Genomic DNA, 17,557 nt, shown 5'->3' with positions numbered 1-17,557 from the left:
GAGCATGAGTGTGCTATTGTTCTGATCGTTATGTTTTAAGTTGACACTTCTTTTACATATAAGCTGTTTGTTACATCACAGGCATTAGTACTGTTTTAAACATGCAGCTGAGCATCCAGGACGAACGTACACACAGAAAAATGTATTTCAGGACATTCCAGCGAGCACGACGACGCTGCTCATCAGAAGAAGCTTGATGGCGTAAGAGAGAAGATACCTTTTTTGTGATTTGTGGGAAATATTTCCGTTTTGAAGTTCTGAGGGTGTCCAGCTGAAACCGGAGCCAAAATCAGTTTCATTTTATTCAGGTGATTAAATCATCTCTTTAACAATTTAAGACAGAATGAGACCAGAGATGACAACAGAGAAAAGGAAGAGAATAATTGAACATTCAACGTCATACAGATGCTACTTTACACCACTGGGAAACTTAAGCTTAGATGAAAGATGTTTTTTTTTTCCCAATTATGAGCGATACATAATTCCTGAAGGTGCAATTAAATCACAAGTGAAATCATTATCATTAGAAGATGTACTGATGCAGGTTAATAGAGATCTAGGTGTTTCTAGTATTTACAAAATAATTTATGTCGTGCATAATTTATGAATACATGATTTCGCAAATTCTGCCAACATTTGTTAGAAAACATCTTTCCTTTTAATCTCAAGAGAGACAAACACACACGGCTGTGATCTTCAAACAGATGCCTGAAAATGAAATACATTTTTCGAGCTTCTTACTAATCACACCGAGGGAGATGCTTTCATATTCAGTTACACCAACAGGCGACTCATGATACAAACACAACTGGAACTGTTAAATCAGAGGCAAAACAGTAAAGGGGAATTTTTATCAGCATCTTTTCTCTCTTTTGATTCCTGACTTTGACAGACGTGTGTGCAAAAAAAGCCGGCCCATTGTCAGAGACAATCATTTCTGTTATCCGACCGGTTTCCTTCGATGCTGAACCGGTGACGCACTAAAATCACTTCCATTTCCACCAAAAGGACTTATCAGAGCATAAATGCGCCTGTGGCTTCCTTCCTGGCTAAATCCCAACCAGTTTCCAAGCTGGAGAAGAATTACAGGAAAGGGGAACAACACGCAACCAATAAGGAAAACCACAGTTCCAGCTGAACTGCAGAGTTCATGTCAAAATAAAGACAAATGACATGTAATAACCCTGAAAAACACACTGAACGAAACCTTCATACGTACTTTATTAAACATTTTAAAATTTACAATTAGGATGATTAATACAGTAAGTATGATATTTAATAATGTACGTATGAAGCTTTCTTTCAGTCAGGCCTTCTCAATGTGTTTCACTCTTAAATAAAGTGGTTTTGGGTTTTTACGTGTCATTTGTCTTTATTTTGACATGAACTCTGCAGTTCAGCTGGAACTGTGTTGCTGTGTGTTGTTTCCTGTAGTTCATCTCTAGCTTGGAAACTGGTTTGGATTTAGGAGAATTTATGCTCCAAAACCAGCATTTCTCAGATAATATAATAATAACAAGGAGACACTTCAGGTGAAAAGGGAAATTATATTACAAGGTTTCTGAAATGTTAGGTTTAAATACACAAATAGGACTTTTTCTGATGAAAATGCACAGATTTGTAAGAACAGGAATCTACATTAGATGAAGCCAAGTTCATTCTGTCGGCATGTTAGAGTCAAAGATCTTTACAGAGTGAATTCTGGAAATCTTTTTTATCACTCCATCAATCACGAAATACTGTCAACAGTCCTGAAAAAATTAAATAACAACAATAATTTTCATGATGTTTTTGGAGATAAAAAGCAAAATAAATGTATTATAAACATTAGAAACATTAAGGCTTCATTTCTGTCTCCAGAATTTCATGTTTAAATATGCAAAAAAGAACAAATTCCCAGAACAAGAATCTGAAGGTTGGATAAAACCAGCCTGAAATTGTGGTTGACATGTGAGAGTCAAAGATCTTCACTGAGGATATTTTGATCATCTCATTTATGACTTCAGAGGAATTAAATGTGATATAAATCAGCCTTTGTGCTGTTTGATATATGAGCAAATCCCTCAGTAAAAACCTTCCGTACGCATCGTAACATTGGAACATTTGGTGTATGTGTGACTTTCTGACCCAAAATCTAATTCTGAGAGAAAAACCTTTAATGTTCAGAGACAAAAGGAGAAAATGATTAAAACAGATATCACCATGAAACAGTTGGTTTACTTACATTAAGACATTTTTTTAGTGATGAGTGAATTTACATAAATATCCAGTTCAGATATCTAAACTAAAACAAAGATTAGATGTATATTCTGACGTTTTCTGTCCATTAGCCTGAAAGACGACAGTTCATGTTTTCACCTGAAGCGTCTCTTCTGCAGCTGATCCTCATAACTCACACATATCGTTATATGATATAAAACTGTAGCCTCCATATACCGTTTCATATAAAGCCGAGTTGAACAATTAATCATAAATACCAGAGCTCCCCCCCTCAGACTTTATATTCATAAAATGCTTTCCATGTTTTTTTTCCTCTCTGTTTTTCCTTTTCTTTGAAGAACGTCGTCGACACTGGGGAGCCGCTGGCCGGGGAGCTGGATCTGCGAGTCTGATTACACCCGGCACTCTTAATTAAAGTTACACAGGTCTGAGTCAAAGGCTTTTTGACTGGTGTTGGTTTTTAAAGACATCTCGTCACGCCTCGCTGAGCATTGCTGTAATTTGCAGCCACTCCGATGTGTCCGAAAAACACTCGGCTGACTCCGTTTCTCTCCACAGCCAATTTAAGCCCGCTACTTTTCAGAAACCGCCCCTCAAACATCAATCATAGGAAGCTGAGAGGACGTTAAGACGGGCGACGAAGAGACTCTGATTAATTTCACATACCTGACAGGTAAAACATATTTAAGGGATTAACATGTATAATGGCACATTTGGAAACATAAACGGTTCAATAAAAACACATTGTGAAAAAATATTCATATGCCTGAAAAGTGAGTGATGGTGCAGAATTACAATCTGTTTTTAAAGCAAAGGAAGTCGCAGCAGAGAAAACCAGTAATACTGAAAGAGATACATGTTTCCTGTCATGTTACCTGTCAGGTTATTTATCCATATAGATTATTTTGGTGTAGGTTTTTAGGGATATTTGCCATGAGACGTCTTCCTTCTCTCAAATGTCATGCAGCCAAACAGCACTTGTGGTGCTCAAAGCTCCAGAAACAAACATCTGAAAAACTCATCAACAACGTCTCTTTTCAGAAATCATGACCTGGCCAAGACGATCGACAGACCTCCTGAGCAGCTTCACATGGATCTATTTTCTCTCTGAAGCTCTAAACACTCCGACCACTCATGGACAACAAATGAGCTAACTGAGCTAGCTGACGCTCCAGCTGAGTGGAGGAGGACGCCATCAGCTGTGATCTGACTGTCATGAGTAGATGCATTCCTGCCCACACGCCTGATTTTTGATTGCTTTATTTTTACTATTAACTTGAAGGCTAATATAGAAAGAGCTTTTTTGTGTTGACGGATACAGAAGATGCCAACTTCTGTCTGCACAGTGATGCAGTTGGTTTGGTTGAAAGAAAATAGTTCCTACATGAAACTGCTCACAACAAGGTCTGTGCATCATCTTACCCAGTAGCTGGTTCATGGGTTTTTGGAAAGAGATATTGCTGTTTCATTTTTCAAATGTATTTTTCAGCATTAAGCCCCACAAGCTGAAAGTCATCAGGTCACATTTAGTTTGAGGAGAGACATCTTGGGGTAACTGTCCCTTTAGGATCAATTGCTGCTTATTCAAACTGTATTTGAAGGCAAGAGTTCCGTATTTATTTCTGGGGCTTGACCAGAGAAGCTGAAGTAGATTTTCAGATTTGCGGGAGTCCTGAACTTTTTATAGAAAAAACACTATCTGGATCTGCTTCATCGAACAGGCGCACAGACAGAGAAGTTTGAGCAGCAGCGAGTCAGGACTTACCTGGTGGGGCTACCATTCTCTGCCATTTCTGGAACAGGCATGTCTTGAGACAGTCCCGCGGACTGAGGTTGTAGGTCTTGTGCCTTGACATGAGCTCCTGCATGGGCTCCAGGATGACACACAACTGCAGACACAACGGGACAAACAGCAGCGTTCAGTTAGAGCAGATTTATTCGATGACAGAAGAGCGTCCTGTCCGCGGCTGCAGCCGCTTATCAAGGTAAAGCAAAACAACATCCATAAAAACGCTCCGTTTGTTGCTCAATTAATCACCTGCAGACCGACTTTGAGTGATTAATTGTGCAGTAAATCTACTTTTTATAGACACTATTAATAAAGTGCCTTTTAAAAGCAGCTTTATTGTCAAACACTTTAGAGAGAAGAGCAAGAAGACGGATAGAGAAAGGAAGAAGGGCAGCAGGACTCATTTTAACACAAACTTACACACATTCATGCAAAAATATACACACAATGGGATTTATCATGGTTCAACACAACAGACACACCAACAGCCCCTCGTTCCCACACTGCACTCCAACTGTGTTCTCCAGTTAAAAGACTTTAAATATAATATTAAGTTTGGAGAAACTGTAAATCTCTGGTGATCTGCAGTGAGAGGAACCAGAGGTCAGCCTGTCATCTTAAATACATTAGGCTTAGCTTAGCCAGATAACATCTGGATAACATTATAGCTGGCCCTCCTCTAATAGCAGCAAACACCCGAATGCTTGCTGGACAGTGATTGGTCAGTTACAAGGGCTGTCTTCCTGCAGGACCAATCACAGAACAACACTGGGATCGAACTCCAGGCAACCTGCCGTCGTTCCTCTAACTGGATAAAGCTGTAATTTGACCATTACTCTGTTTTTTTGAGCCGCGTCCTGTTTTATGAAGGAAAAAATCAACAATTAAAGTTTTCAGAAAACTCAAAGTCACTGAAGAACAGCCGATCTTCATCTTCTTTCTTTTTCCATGTTAGCTAGAAACTTGAATCACTGTAAGCAGTGACACAGATTGTCTGTTGTTCTGTTTGGGTGTGATTTGACTTTCTGTCATGATCATGTTGTGACTTATAACAACTCTGTACTGGACTTTTCAAACTAGACCCACAAATCTGTAAAACCAATGTGAGTTTAATGCAGATAAATCTATATTAGTGTACATGTGAAGATCAGGATATGTTCATATCTAACTAAAGGGCTAGTTCCACCAAACCACACTTGGTGATTCTTGGGAAAACTAACCCAAGTTAAGTTTTGGAGAATAGTGTTGTGTTTTCCTGTCATGACGTGTTGTTGTGATGATGAAACTAACTCTGCTGATGCAGCCTGGTGTCAGTTTGTGCTTGAACAAAAAGGATCCTCACTGTAAAATTACTGAGTGAATATCTGACCTTCAGAAAGGTCGTCCTCAGTCGGAATCCTCACCATAATGCTGTCAGACACTCTGAATAACAATCTGGGCCTGTCACCGGTAAAATCATCTACGTTAAGTGGACGTACAGCCACAGCGTGCAACTGCCCCAAGTAATTACACTGCGGCCCACTTTGAGGCTGCCAGCTGCAGCGGTCTCACTCAGCACTGGGCCAGGTTCAAAAATGTTTGTTCCTATAAGTTACTTAAACAGGAGAACATGGGAAAACTGTTACTCTGTCCGTTTTGTCACGAAGGGAAGGTCATGGTTTGGGTCAAGAGATGATTGGGGTCATGGTGCAAAGAAACCAGCGTTGATCGTTGGTCGGGAGCCTGACAGCAGTCCAACGGACCACGTCCGGTGTTTTATTGAGGCGTCTATTCACCAGCAGGGAGCTCCAGCACCACACTGCTGCTGACAGGTACGATGCTGCAGCCACTGAGCGCTGTGTCACTTCTTGTTTTTGGGAATTTGAAGTTACAAATTCTTTGTAATTTCTTTGGTGGACAGTCTGAAAAACTGTTGAAAGGAAACATTTTGGAGACACACACAGAACATGTCACTGCTGTGGCACCTTCACAGCTACTCTGTAGCTGGATGCAGGTGCTGATCAGTGTTTTCCAAACATGGTGTGATGTAGGGTAAAAAATTACTGGATTAAAAGTAGGCGTGGGTTTACTAACTTGCTCAAGGGCACTTTGACAGTTGTTACTGAGAGAGAGGAGACTGTTAATCATTCGCTGCATGCTCAAGTGATCTCATCTGACCTTCAGCATCCCACCACCCCGACATGTCTGATGTCAGTTCTCATCAACATGCTCGTCCCGTCTTCAGCCATACTGTACAGCCACTCGGAGGTAAAAAGAAAAAAAACAGGGGAAACTTTGAAGGAGATTGTGTATCACGGACAGAATCTGTTACCTAGCTTGTGTTAAACAGGGTTTTAAAATGGCCTCACAACAACACCAGGAATCCTTTCAGAACTGTTTTATCATGATGGATATTCAAACCAGGGATGTTCACCAGTCCTGTGTTTCAGACTAGTTATTCTAACAACCGTACACTCAGCTGCTTACGCCAAATTACCCGACATGAACATAGTAATGTCTGTTGCTGCTCCCTGTGTTAGGACAGCCGTGTTTTGATGCCATGCAGCTCGAGGTAAAGTGAACATCCCTGTAGCAGACTAATCCCTTGTTCTCCTCTGATAGTTCCCTCCTGACACAGTAATATCCCTCCCCAGCTCAGCCAACAAGCCCTGGCTCTCAGCCTGAAAACAAGGGCTATTTTCAGGCTGAATAGTATGAAGCCGGCAGCTCCGATACATGGAAAGGCTTAAATACTCCAAATGAAAAAAAAAAAAATAGAGAGCGTGTATGTGTTTGTGAGAGTGAGAGAAAGGCCGGTTGTAACCCTTTGGCCAGGAAACCGCCAGTCTCTCTTGGAAGGACTGATAAACGCTGGGAGAGGCCTTTTCCAGGGACGCAGCAGTGTCAGTTTAATGTGAGGAAAGGGTGTATTTTACTTTGACATCCTTGGAAAACAGTGAGGGAAAATAATACAAAAATAATAATCTGCAAAGAGTGAAGCATGATGAATAACAGGTTCCCAACCTGGGGATCAGGACTCAAAATGAAAAAGAAAACCTGAATTCATGTTTATGTAATATTTGCTTTGAAATATTGCATCATTCGTGCTTTCCTTTAATGTGTTATACAGCTTCATTGTGCAGGCGAATCGATACACTAAGGAAGTGTAAGGGAGTCATTTTGTAGTCTTCACGTCTGTAACTTAACTACGTCACTATGTAACACAACATAACCTGCAGGGGGGGAAGATGTGAAGACGAGGAAAGTCTCGCTGGATAACTGAAATGAGAGTCTGCTGCGCCTCAACATTTGTTAGCCTGGAACAACTGGATATCTTTAATGAGACGAGGGCCAGCACAAAGCTACAGGCTGAGCGAAGGAGCTGCTCTGTCGGGGAAACTGAACCGGTGATGTCGGACTGATGCTGTGATACTGAGGGACCGTCAGGGAAACTGTGTGAGCATTAAGCCTCATTTGATGCAAACTAGATAACGAGTCGTAGGCCTGATGCCAGTAACAGGTTCTTTAAGGTTCTTTTGTGTGTGTTTGTACTGTAGCGCTAGCTCGGCTAGCATTAGCTGTGGTGTTACATGAAACCTGTTTTTCTCTGGCTTCTTCAATGATGTGATATGATATCCACATGCCCTGAAGATAATAATGAAGGTATGTGTGAAAAAAGAAATGCTGGATGAGATCTGGAGCTCAGATCATTTCTGCAGCTCCACAAAACTTGTAGTCACATATCATCTCAATCAAAATCCTGCAGCTTCCTTTAATTTGAATATTGTGATTGGCCATATTCTAACTTTGATTTTTTTTTTTCCTTCCAATCCCGATGCATCCCGATATGAAAGGTAAACAATGAATCTGCATCTGACCCTCCGACTCTTACTTCTGTCCTCTTCATGATCTTTAAAACTGGCAGTCTGGGGAAACTCTCAAGCTTAAAATGCAAATTCAATAAACTAAACATCGTTAATTCTAAACTACTGAAATAATCAGTGCATTTTATGATGTTTTCATTATGACTGAAATAAAAGAAAACCTCAGCGGATGGTTAAATCCCCCATTAAAATGAACCATTTCTGTAACATTTAAAATAAAAACCACATTGTGTTTTGGGAAAGTTGACCAAGTCTTAATTTGGCAGGAGCAGAAGGATTTATGAGAGATATTTCAGGTTTGGACCGCTGAGGCAACGCGAGTCACTTTGACAAACTGAAGCTGTGAACATGTGGACACAAACAACTGAACCTCCTCCTTAAAACACACGTTGTCAGCAAACAGAGAGGAAAGCTTGATCGTGTCTGCTGAGCACTGACCATCTGAACATCAGGACTGAGAACAGGCTAAATCTTTAGTGTGCAATTACAGATACTTGAATTCTGTTTTCTCTCTCTCTTGCTTTCTGTATAGAAAATCATTGTTATAGGAAAACAAAAAGCAGCAGCCTGCTCCCTGTCTGCTCTCTGTGTGTCTCTCCACTCAGTTATTATAAGCAGCGGAGGTGCCGTTCAGTGATTCGCGCGCCATTTCACAATTATGAGTCTCAACAGGGAGCGTTCATTAATGTTATGCTAATTTTCTGTATCCAATTAATTCTTCTCTCTCCCGCTCGCTCTTGTTCTCCCATTTGGAAATCGTAGCTGTCAGTCAACTGTGGCGTCGGGAAAAAAACACAAACAAAACCCTGTGAAATAATCACTAATGTATTCAGCCGGCTTATACTTCCCATTCCCCGTAAATTATATTGCTGCGGTCAGGTAGAAAAACATGTATACGCAGAGAGTAAAGAAGGAATGAGTGCTTATTTTTTTGTTTTGATGCCACAAAAATTATACACTCAGGTTTCAAACGCCCGAGAGCCATAAAACGTGTTCAGCACATAAATAACAGCATGAGAGAGAGAAAAATAGTTAGATTTACATTAACTAAAGAGTATTAGAATGTAGAGGGGCATCTCAGGAAAACCAAACTCAAATCAAACATAAAATATAACTGTAAATGTAAAATGTGCAGAGAAGGTAATGTAATCGTGTCGAGGACCATATTAAATATGACAAGGTGTGAATATTCTACATAATAAAAACATCTTTATGCTGTCTAGACACATTCGTGTGAGAGGTCTCGTAAAAAAATATGAGTTACATGAATTACTGCAGTTGAAAAAGGACAGGAATCGTTCCTGCGTGTGCATTTAAGTGTGAGGAGTTGAAAACAAAAGCAGGATGACAGTCATAGACATTGTCACACACACACACACACACACACACACACACACACACACACACACACACACACACACACACACACACACACTTACCCTGAGGTAGTTGAGGGTGAAGTTGGTCAAACCCATGCGAGTGATGTTTTTGGACAGTTGTTCCAGCACCTGAGGGTCTTGTGCCTGAAGTCATCAGCAGAGAAATGACAGTGAAGAACAAATATATAAAAAGTTTATATATATATATATATATATATATATATATATATATATATATATATATATATATATATATATATATATATATATATATATATATATATATATATAATACATCTACATTGTGTTATGTTTGCATTCAACTGACTATGAATAAACTAATTATCTACAGCCAATTAGGCTAATTGGCATTCATCAGATATGCACAATCACCACATTCACACCCTCGAGTCATAAATGCAACTACTTAACATTGTTATTGCAGTTGTGCCATGAAGCTGAATGGAGCCATTTCAGGCCTTCATTTCACACTAATGTCAAACTGTGGGCTAATTAATCAATATTACTTTGTCGTTCCATTTAAATTTTCACACATTTTCAATTTCCTATCACTGCTGAATGTGATGATGTTGCTCAGTGTTTGTATTGAGGACCAGGCAGCAGGAAAATGAGTCTGATAATGTTGTTAAATAAACTGCAGAGGATTTCACATATGTATTATTATGTTCTGTGGAACATAAACAGCTACAGCATCATGTGGTCGAGCTGTAGGCTGCATTACTGTAGATTAAGAAGTAGCCACTGTGTTAAGAATTATCATTATTATTAGTAGGTTTTTGTACAGCACTTATGAAAACTAGAACTCAACAACACGAATATAAAGTCCCTCAGCAGGAGACGCTCTGTCCCCTCAGTCGTTCAGCGTGAGACAGCCTCGCTCGGCAGGCTCCTGCTCCACAGTCTCAGGTTGCACACTGGTAATAAGTGAAATGTTAAAAAGCCAGTGTAAGCTCATTAAAACAGAGTCATGTGTTGGCTGTTCTTAGGGGCCTTGCTGACACATTTCTGTCTGTCCAGTCCGTCACTTAATTTCGGATCGGTACCTGTTAAAAGACAGATCACAAAGGGCTGAGTGATCCGACCTTAAAACTAGATCACAACGACTTGAGGTTATATCCAGAAACACAATATGTATTGTGATATTTTCAACTTCATAAATACAAAAAAAAATTAAAAACCTCCTTGTTGTTGACAGAATACCTCGACACTATTATAGAGATGACTACTGGCACTGTCACCAAATATTTTAGTTAAATGATTGTCAGTAATGAGGATATAATGACTGAGAGAGTAAAGGCCAGTAGAACATGTAGCAGTCAGGCAAGTTCGAAAAATTACATAACTTTACTGCAATGCAGCCGATAAAATCAAGAAGAGTTAATGTCATATCACAACATTATGATATCCAAAATCTAAGACGATATAATTCAGGTGTACTGACCAGCTCCAGTCTGCACTGAAGACAGAAAATATATTGAAACCTGTTATAATACAGCAAAAACCTAAATCAGAACAAAGAAAGAAAAGAAAAAGCCAAGACATTAATTAGAGGATGACATGTGATTTAAAATAAATCTCATGATGACACATGATTATTCACTGAGCTTGTTTGCTGCTCCAACAATAAGCAGTCAAGTCATAACAAAACTGAAGGTATCGACGGAGACAAACACAGCCCGGACCGAGCAGGAGCAGCCAGCACTCCTGCATTCACCGCCTCATGAAAAATGCATAATTCTATCTCCAGTCGCATCTCTGTGCAGAGAAAAGTCAAGAGGGAAGCGAGGGAGTCCTTCTGTACCGTCAGCAGACCCACATGAGTGACGGGAGAATTGAATTAGTGTGCATTATTGGCAGACCATCAGAATCTGAACTACTTTACTCATCAAGTAGAATTAGGCTGAATGTACTGTACAGGAATTTGTCTTGGCAGCGCTGCTGCAGCCATGTATCAACAATTTGTGGAGTAACACGATTAAATACTGACACATATGGTGCCGGAACAACACAGACACTCAGTTCAAGAGGCCAAAGACGTCAAATACCAGAGAATGAACTCTACCAGAACACAGTCAGAATCTTAGACGCATGGCAAAGGTCCAGATGACACGATGAAACAGTGCAGACAGTGACGGCACTTCTTTGTGTCACCTGAGGAATTATTTTCATGATGCTGTTTACTTTAACTGCACTAGAACTCACAGATGTGTCTCACATTGACTCTGCAATTACACATGAACATTTACAATAAGACTCACTATTGTCGTATAGAGCTGCTGATATACACTGATTAATCGTTTAGTTGTCAATGTTTTAATTAATATGCAATTATTCTAACAATCAAGTTATTAGTTTGAGTTATTTTTTGAAGGGACAAAAAGTCAAAATCCTTAAATTCAAGCTTCTAAATGTGAAGACGCGCAGCTTCCACAGAGTTTATGGTTTTGCTGTTTTTGATTGTTTTGTGTATTTGTACTTTCTGTTCCAGCAGTTTAAAGTCAAAACATTCACTCGAACACTGTCATTATGCAGGTCTGAGGTCCTCGAGGTTTCTGATTGAATTATACTGCTGCTATAATTTCACTCCACTACAACTCAAATGGAAACATTACACAACAGTGCACTGATTTAACAGCATCAAAAACATGTGATTGATTCTTAAAACACAAACCAAAAACAATCGTTACCGAGAGACGTATTACAACGTTAAAATATAACAAAACGCTGTGGAGAGAAACATTCTGCATGATGAGAGCTTTCACTGTCCGTACCCTGACAACTGTTTCGTTCACTTCTGTAATTAATCTTCAGATTATAAATGCAGGACTTCTACTTATAACTAACTATTAATTAATTGTTGTGTCATTATGTTTACTCAAGTAACGACTTTTACTGCTGCTGTCTGCATTATAAAGTTACACCTGCCACTTCAGTAACAAGATGTGAGTGTGATTAGTTAAACTCCTAACCCGCGGTCTCTGTAGTCCCTCGATCATGGACCCAGACCTGTTAAAACCACCATCAACATGAACATAAGAATAAGTCAGAAACTACTGACTCACAAAACTCTCACTGAATGTGTTTGTGCAGACACAGATGAGTCTCTGAAGTGAGCATCTAGTGGGCGTTACAGGGACTGCAGCGCTGCGGCGTCACTCAGTTTGTTGGGAACTTTTTTGTCTTTACTTTATTGTAAAACATTTGTTTGTGTGTCTTCACTGGACATGACGAGGAGATGAGAAGAGAACGATGACACAACTAACAGACACGAACAGTGTTTCAGTATCACAGCGTGTAATCTTACTCACAATGTGGAATCTATCTATTTTATTCTGTCTATTCGCTCCTTTGTCTCTAAAGTGTCTTTCATGTCGACTGCAGGTAGTCAGTCAGTAATTACAGTAAATATTTACAGTATGTTGTTCTGAGTCCAAAGTCTCTGTACTTTTACTTCAGTAAGATTTGTTCTTTTTAAACGTTCCATCACCTCTCGTCTCGATCAGTGACGGCTAATTTCAATTAAAGACCAAACTTCTGAAAACTAAAATAAGAACAAAATGTATTTCCTTTCCAAACTGTTTCTCATCAGCAACTGTAAAAGTATCTCAGCTCACATCAAAACCTTCCTGGGCCTTCCACAGTGGCTCCGTCTGTACTGCTATCTGTGCTCAGCTTTAAATCTGACTCCCATGTGTCTGAATCTGCTTTCATTAGTCCAGGCTACGATCAAAAGAGTGAACTCACACTCGCACACAAATCACTGAAGATCTGGCCAGGACCCACAATACCCCACGATATCCCACTCTCCAGGAATTAGTGTGAATACCCAGAGGGGCCAATTTATTGGTGAGTAAAATTCATATGAAGATTTGGCCAAAAGAGAAGCTGGCTGTTCGGCGAAGCTGCCTCTTACAAACACCTTTCAGTCCATGGAGGTAAATACACAGTACTGAAATCTGCTTCACTCATCAGACCAGTGAGAGGAGCTGCATGTGTTGATGTGAAATGCAAAATATTAATACCTACAGTAATAAAGTGACTTTTATGTGCAGTTTTTTAAAAACACGACAGGACGCTCATGGAACGAGCAACGTGCAAACACCTTGTTCATGAGACAAGACGTCATCCCTCCTTTAAAACAGCGGCCTGATATTAAATTGGAAATTTCTGCCTGCTCATAATCTCATAATACTAGTGCCGTCTCCACACTTTACAACTTTGATACAAATAACACCTATATCATCCATATTTGATATTTGAGATCAATACAACTTATATAAAGCTGGTGTCGAGTGTGCTCACACCAACAGCATTAGTTCATGTACTTCTGTAGGAGGAAACACTGATGACTGATTATCCAACATTTATCTGGATAACGTGAAGTCGTTCGTTATTCAAACATGTTCATCATTTATTAAAAACTGGTTTCCGTTTCCGAAAGTATGAGAGTTGATACTTAAAAAAAATAAACATGTAGATATATATAAAAAACATATATCTACTTTGTGTATTTAACCTCGACCTGCTGTGTACTTTGCATTAATCTGATTGGATCAAATATTACTCGGGTACAACGTAGTAAGATTTCCCTAATGACCTTGACATGAAATGACTCAGGAGCTTACTCCCACATAAGACCAACATTTAAAATCAGCCTCACTTGTGCATAAAGAGTTATGAGAGCTTTGTAATCCTTCGGCTCTCTGAACATAAAACTCCCAGTCCTGCATCGAGGACATACAGTCTGCTGCCAGCCGATCAGGTTCACCTGGCTGAAACAAATGCAGTCTAATACAATGCAACACAATAAGTCCTGCAAATCTATGAAGGTTTTTTTTTTTTTAACCTGATGTTTAAGGTGGGATTAATGCAGGACTGTGGTAGTTTTTATCCAGACATGTTTTAGCGCCAAATTCAGCTTCTTTTACTTTCTCTAGCAGCAGTTCTGTATCACTCAGTCTGAGCTGAAATTCATTTGAAAACAGAAGACCCTCTGCTCGCTCCGGCTACACTCCACAGCTCCAGTGACTAAATGTGTGTTACACTTAGTGGAATTAAGCAGATTATTCATTCGACCTTGTTTTTTTCTCTCTCTCACTTTTCAGACAAGGCCCTTTTTTATCCTCTGTGGCCTTTGATGTCTGCAAATAAATTGGTTTGCAGAAATCCCTCCAAACTGCTTTGTTGGCGTTTAAATTTCATATGCTCATGAATAGCTTCTAAAAAGTGTCTGTGCAGAGTGCAGAGACCCTCGTTAGGATTCAAAAAGTGACACCTAAAACGGGCAGATCTGAGGGGGACGTTTCAGTCGCATGTTAATGATGTCACACTCACGTGCATGGCCAGGATGCTGCGGGGGATGAGCTCTCGGTACTGCCGGATGGTAAAGTGCCACGTCTTGATCCTCATCAGATCATCAAAGGCAAACTCCAGTATCAGACGACCCTCTGTACAGACCTGGACAAAGATCACAAAGTCAGTGTTACCACACATTCCTCTTTCAGTGGATATCTCTCTCAGTAATCTTTAACCGGCTGGCAGGCAGCCGTCAGCTGATTTGGACGCAGACAAAAACAGAAATCAGTGTTTATTGGCCAGGCGTGATTTTGATAGAAAACGCTGGAAGGGTTTCGTCTCTGTTTCTGGAATTTGTTCAAGGATTTTGTAGCATGGAGCGAGCTATTATGCTCCCAATATTTACTCCGCTCGCTTCCCTCATTCAGAGCATCTGTCCTTGGGCCTCTCAACCATCCAGCTATTTCTAAAATGTGAAAATAAATGTAATCTGGAGAGGGGTGTGTTTACACCAGAGACAAAAGAACTTCAGGTCAGAGAGAGTTGCCAATTAGGAGGAGAGAGAGAGAGAGAGAAAGAGAGGGGGGAGCGAGGGAGGAAGACGGAGAGAGAAACAGCGAGAGGAAAAAAAAAATTCGCCCCTTTAGCTGAATTCAGCGCTCGCCGAGGCCCTCACGCTTCTCCCGTATTTCGTTGCTGTGACAACCAGGGAGAGAGAGGAGAGAGAGAGAAATGGCGAGACAGACAGAGAGAAGGGGAAAAAAAATCAGCTGATTAGTTGGCATGGCAACGGCAAAGATGTAATCCCACCAGACACACTCTAATCAATGCCCCCAGCGCAGATGGTCTCCTGAGGATCAGCAAGAAAGAGGCTAGCGGCCATACTGCCCCCCCCCCCCCCGGCCGCCACCTCCCACCCACCCCTGTTGGTCATGTGCTGCACAGCTAACTCCAACACAGTCAGTCAAAATACATACATACATACATACATAAATAAATAAATAAAGAATAGATAGAAGCTGGACTGCTGAATGCAGCGCCGCTTCTCTCCCGTCCTCACTGAGAACGTTGCTACTGTATGAATGTTCTCCGTCTTTGTGCAGCGGTGCGTTTCCCGCCTGATTCCACCTACTGAGATTACATTACGTTCATATAGAGAGAGTTTTGTTCCACCATGAAACATAATTGGAAAACCAAGGCTGATAGCTGTTGTTATGCCTGATTAGAACAAATTAAGAAACTTTTGAAAGCCTTTACGTGTGTTCGTGTCGAAATATATTCTGCATCATGGTGTTTTTTTCCATTCCCGTTATGTTTATAAGTCACAGAATTACTGAGCTGAATCAACCACATGAGGTATCAGAACCACCAGTAAAGGAGTTTTGGGGCTTTTACCAACATTATGGAGTCAAAAAATAATAATAATCAAATTTTTACAATTATCCTTCAAATGTGGGGAACAAACACTTGGACACACTGGAGGCAAAATATTATACAGCTTAACAATAAACTTTATTGTGCTGAATGACTTCAGTGCACCGGCACAGTAAACTTTAAATTATAAATCACCCAACTGTGATGGGACAATAGTGGCCGATTACATTATGTACAGATACTGTACAGGCTCTAGTACACAGGTATATACATAATGCTTTATAATACATTGTTATATATACACATCACCTGTTTGTGCTGTGCTGCCTGTCTGACTTATTCAACCAGCTGAGATTATAATTATATTCAGAGTTGCTGCTGTGAACAAACAACTTTTGACAGACAGCAGCTGCACATTTCCTTTATCCTGACTAATACATACGAACAACAACACCGTGTCTAATGTTGTGCTGACGACTGCAACATCACACTGATCGCTGTCCATAGTAATAACACACAACTGTTGTAATAATATTGTTATATAATTATACTACCGATCTGAGGAGCAGCAGCAGCTCTGACACTCTGTGGCTGTAAATCACATTATAGAACAACTTTAATAATATCATTTCTTCTTAATGTCAAATTATATTGTGTATCGTAGTATTCTCCTCCGTTTTTATTATAAAGCAGGTGTGTATTATGGATACTACACGTTTATACTTCAATACATTATTATGTATATATAGTATTTATATTATATATACATAATAATGTATATATAGTATTTATACTGATGATAATACCTGTGTAACTGTCATGTTCCGGATGCTTATATATATCTATTTATATAGAGTGAGGGATTGTAATTAATTTATTGTTTGCAGGTTTTTAAGTTTTCCTTCTTGTGTTGTAATTTTCTTCTTGTAATTTATTCAGTTCAAATATATTTTTTAAATCAATATCCATCTCTGTGCTTATGGAAAACATTCTGTGTCTGTTCTGATATAACTGAACGAGGAAGGTGATGCTTCACTCTTCGTTCTTCTTTGAACACAAACAGTTTCTAGTATTTTGGAGGTGAACACTTCCTGTCAATGGCCGACGCGACTCTACGTGACGCGTGGCGATGTTTCTGCGTGCAGCCGCGTCTGCATCAGCGCGGCTGGATAATGGGCTTGTCTGAGCCAGATAAGTGTGGATTAGACTGAAGCAATGTTTGGAAAATAATCCTTGGTGTTTAATGGACAGTGAAAATCGTCTTTATTCTACTTTTTTTATTCAGTCTAATTCCAGCAGCAGTTGGTCCAGCCGCTGACCTCAGAGAGCATTAGAGGACGGATGCAGCATGACTCGTGACGCCCTCACATTTAAAACAACACCTGCAGGACGTCAGACTGCAGCTGGAAACAACTAGTAGATTTCTTATTTCTAAAATAAAATGAAGTGTTTCGTTCTGCGCTGAGAAATTCCTTCTACTTGAAATAAAGTAAATGACCTCTTGAAAATGTTCTTGAACAGTTGACATTTTAACACAGGGACAAGTTTTCAGTTGACTAATAGAAGAATTAAATCCACATATATTAATCATTATTGCCAAACAGAATACACAAAAC

At 39.8% G+C, this 17,557-nt stretch overlaps 1 protein-coding gene across 7 annotated transcripts in view; it reads right to left on the bottom strand.

The window, feature by feature from the left end:
• The window catches only part of ldb2a (LIM domain binding 2a), a 99,821-nt gene that overhangs the window by 11,478 nt on the left and 70,786 nt on the right, over positions 1-17,557 (bottom strand). For 5 of the 7 annotated variants that reach the window (XM_037077897.1, XM_037077899.1, XM_037077898.1 and 2 more), the window contains exons 4-7: positions 14,607-14,729; positions 9,312-9,395; positions 3,986-4,109; positions 218-271 (exon numbers count right to left, since the gene is read on the bottom strand). In XM_037077897.1, the coding sequence (XP_036933792.1) occupies positions 218-271; positions 3,986-4,109; positions 9,312-9,395; positions 14,607-14,729 (385 nt within the window). The remainder of the gene's footprint in view (positions 1-217; positions 272-3,985; positions 4,110-9,311; positions 9,396-14,606; positions 14,730-17,557) is intronic. The other 2 variants (XM_037077902.1, XM_037077903.1) reach the window with 1 other exon arrangement.

This window comes from Acanthopagrus latus, chromosome 18, assembly GCF_904848185.1.
Source record: "Acanthopagrus latus isolate v.2019 chromosome 18, fAcaLat1.1, whole genome shotgun sequence".
Taxonomy (NCBI): Eukaryota; Metazoa; Chordata; class Actinopteri; order Spariformes; family Sparidae; genus Acanthopagrus; species Acanthopagrus latus.
Note: the sequence above shows the minus strand (reverse complement) of the source record. Positions and strands in the feature narration are given on the sequence as shown.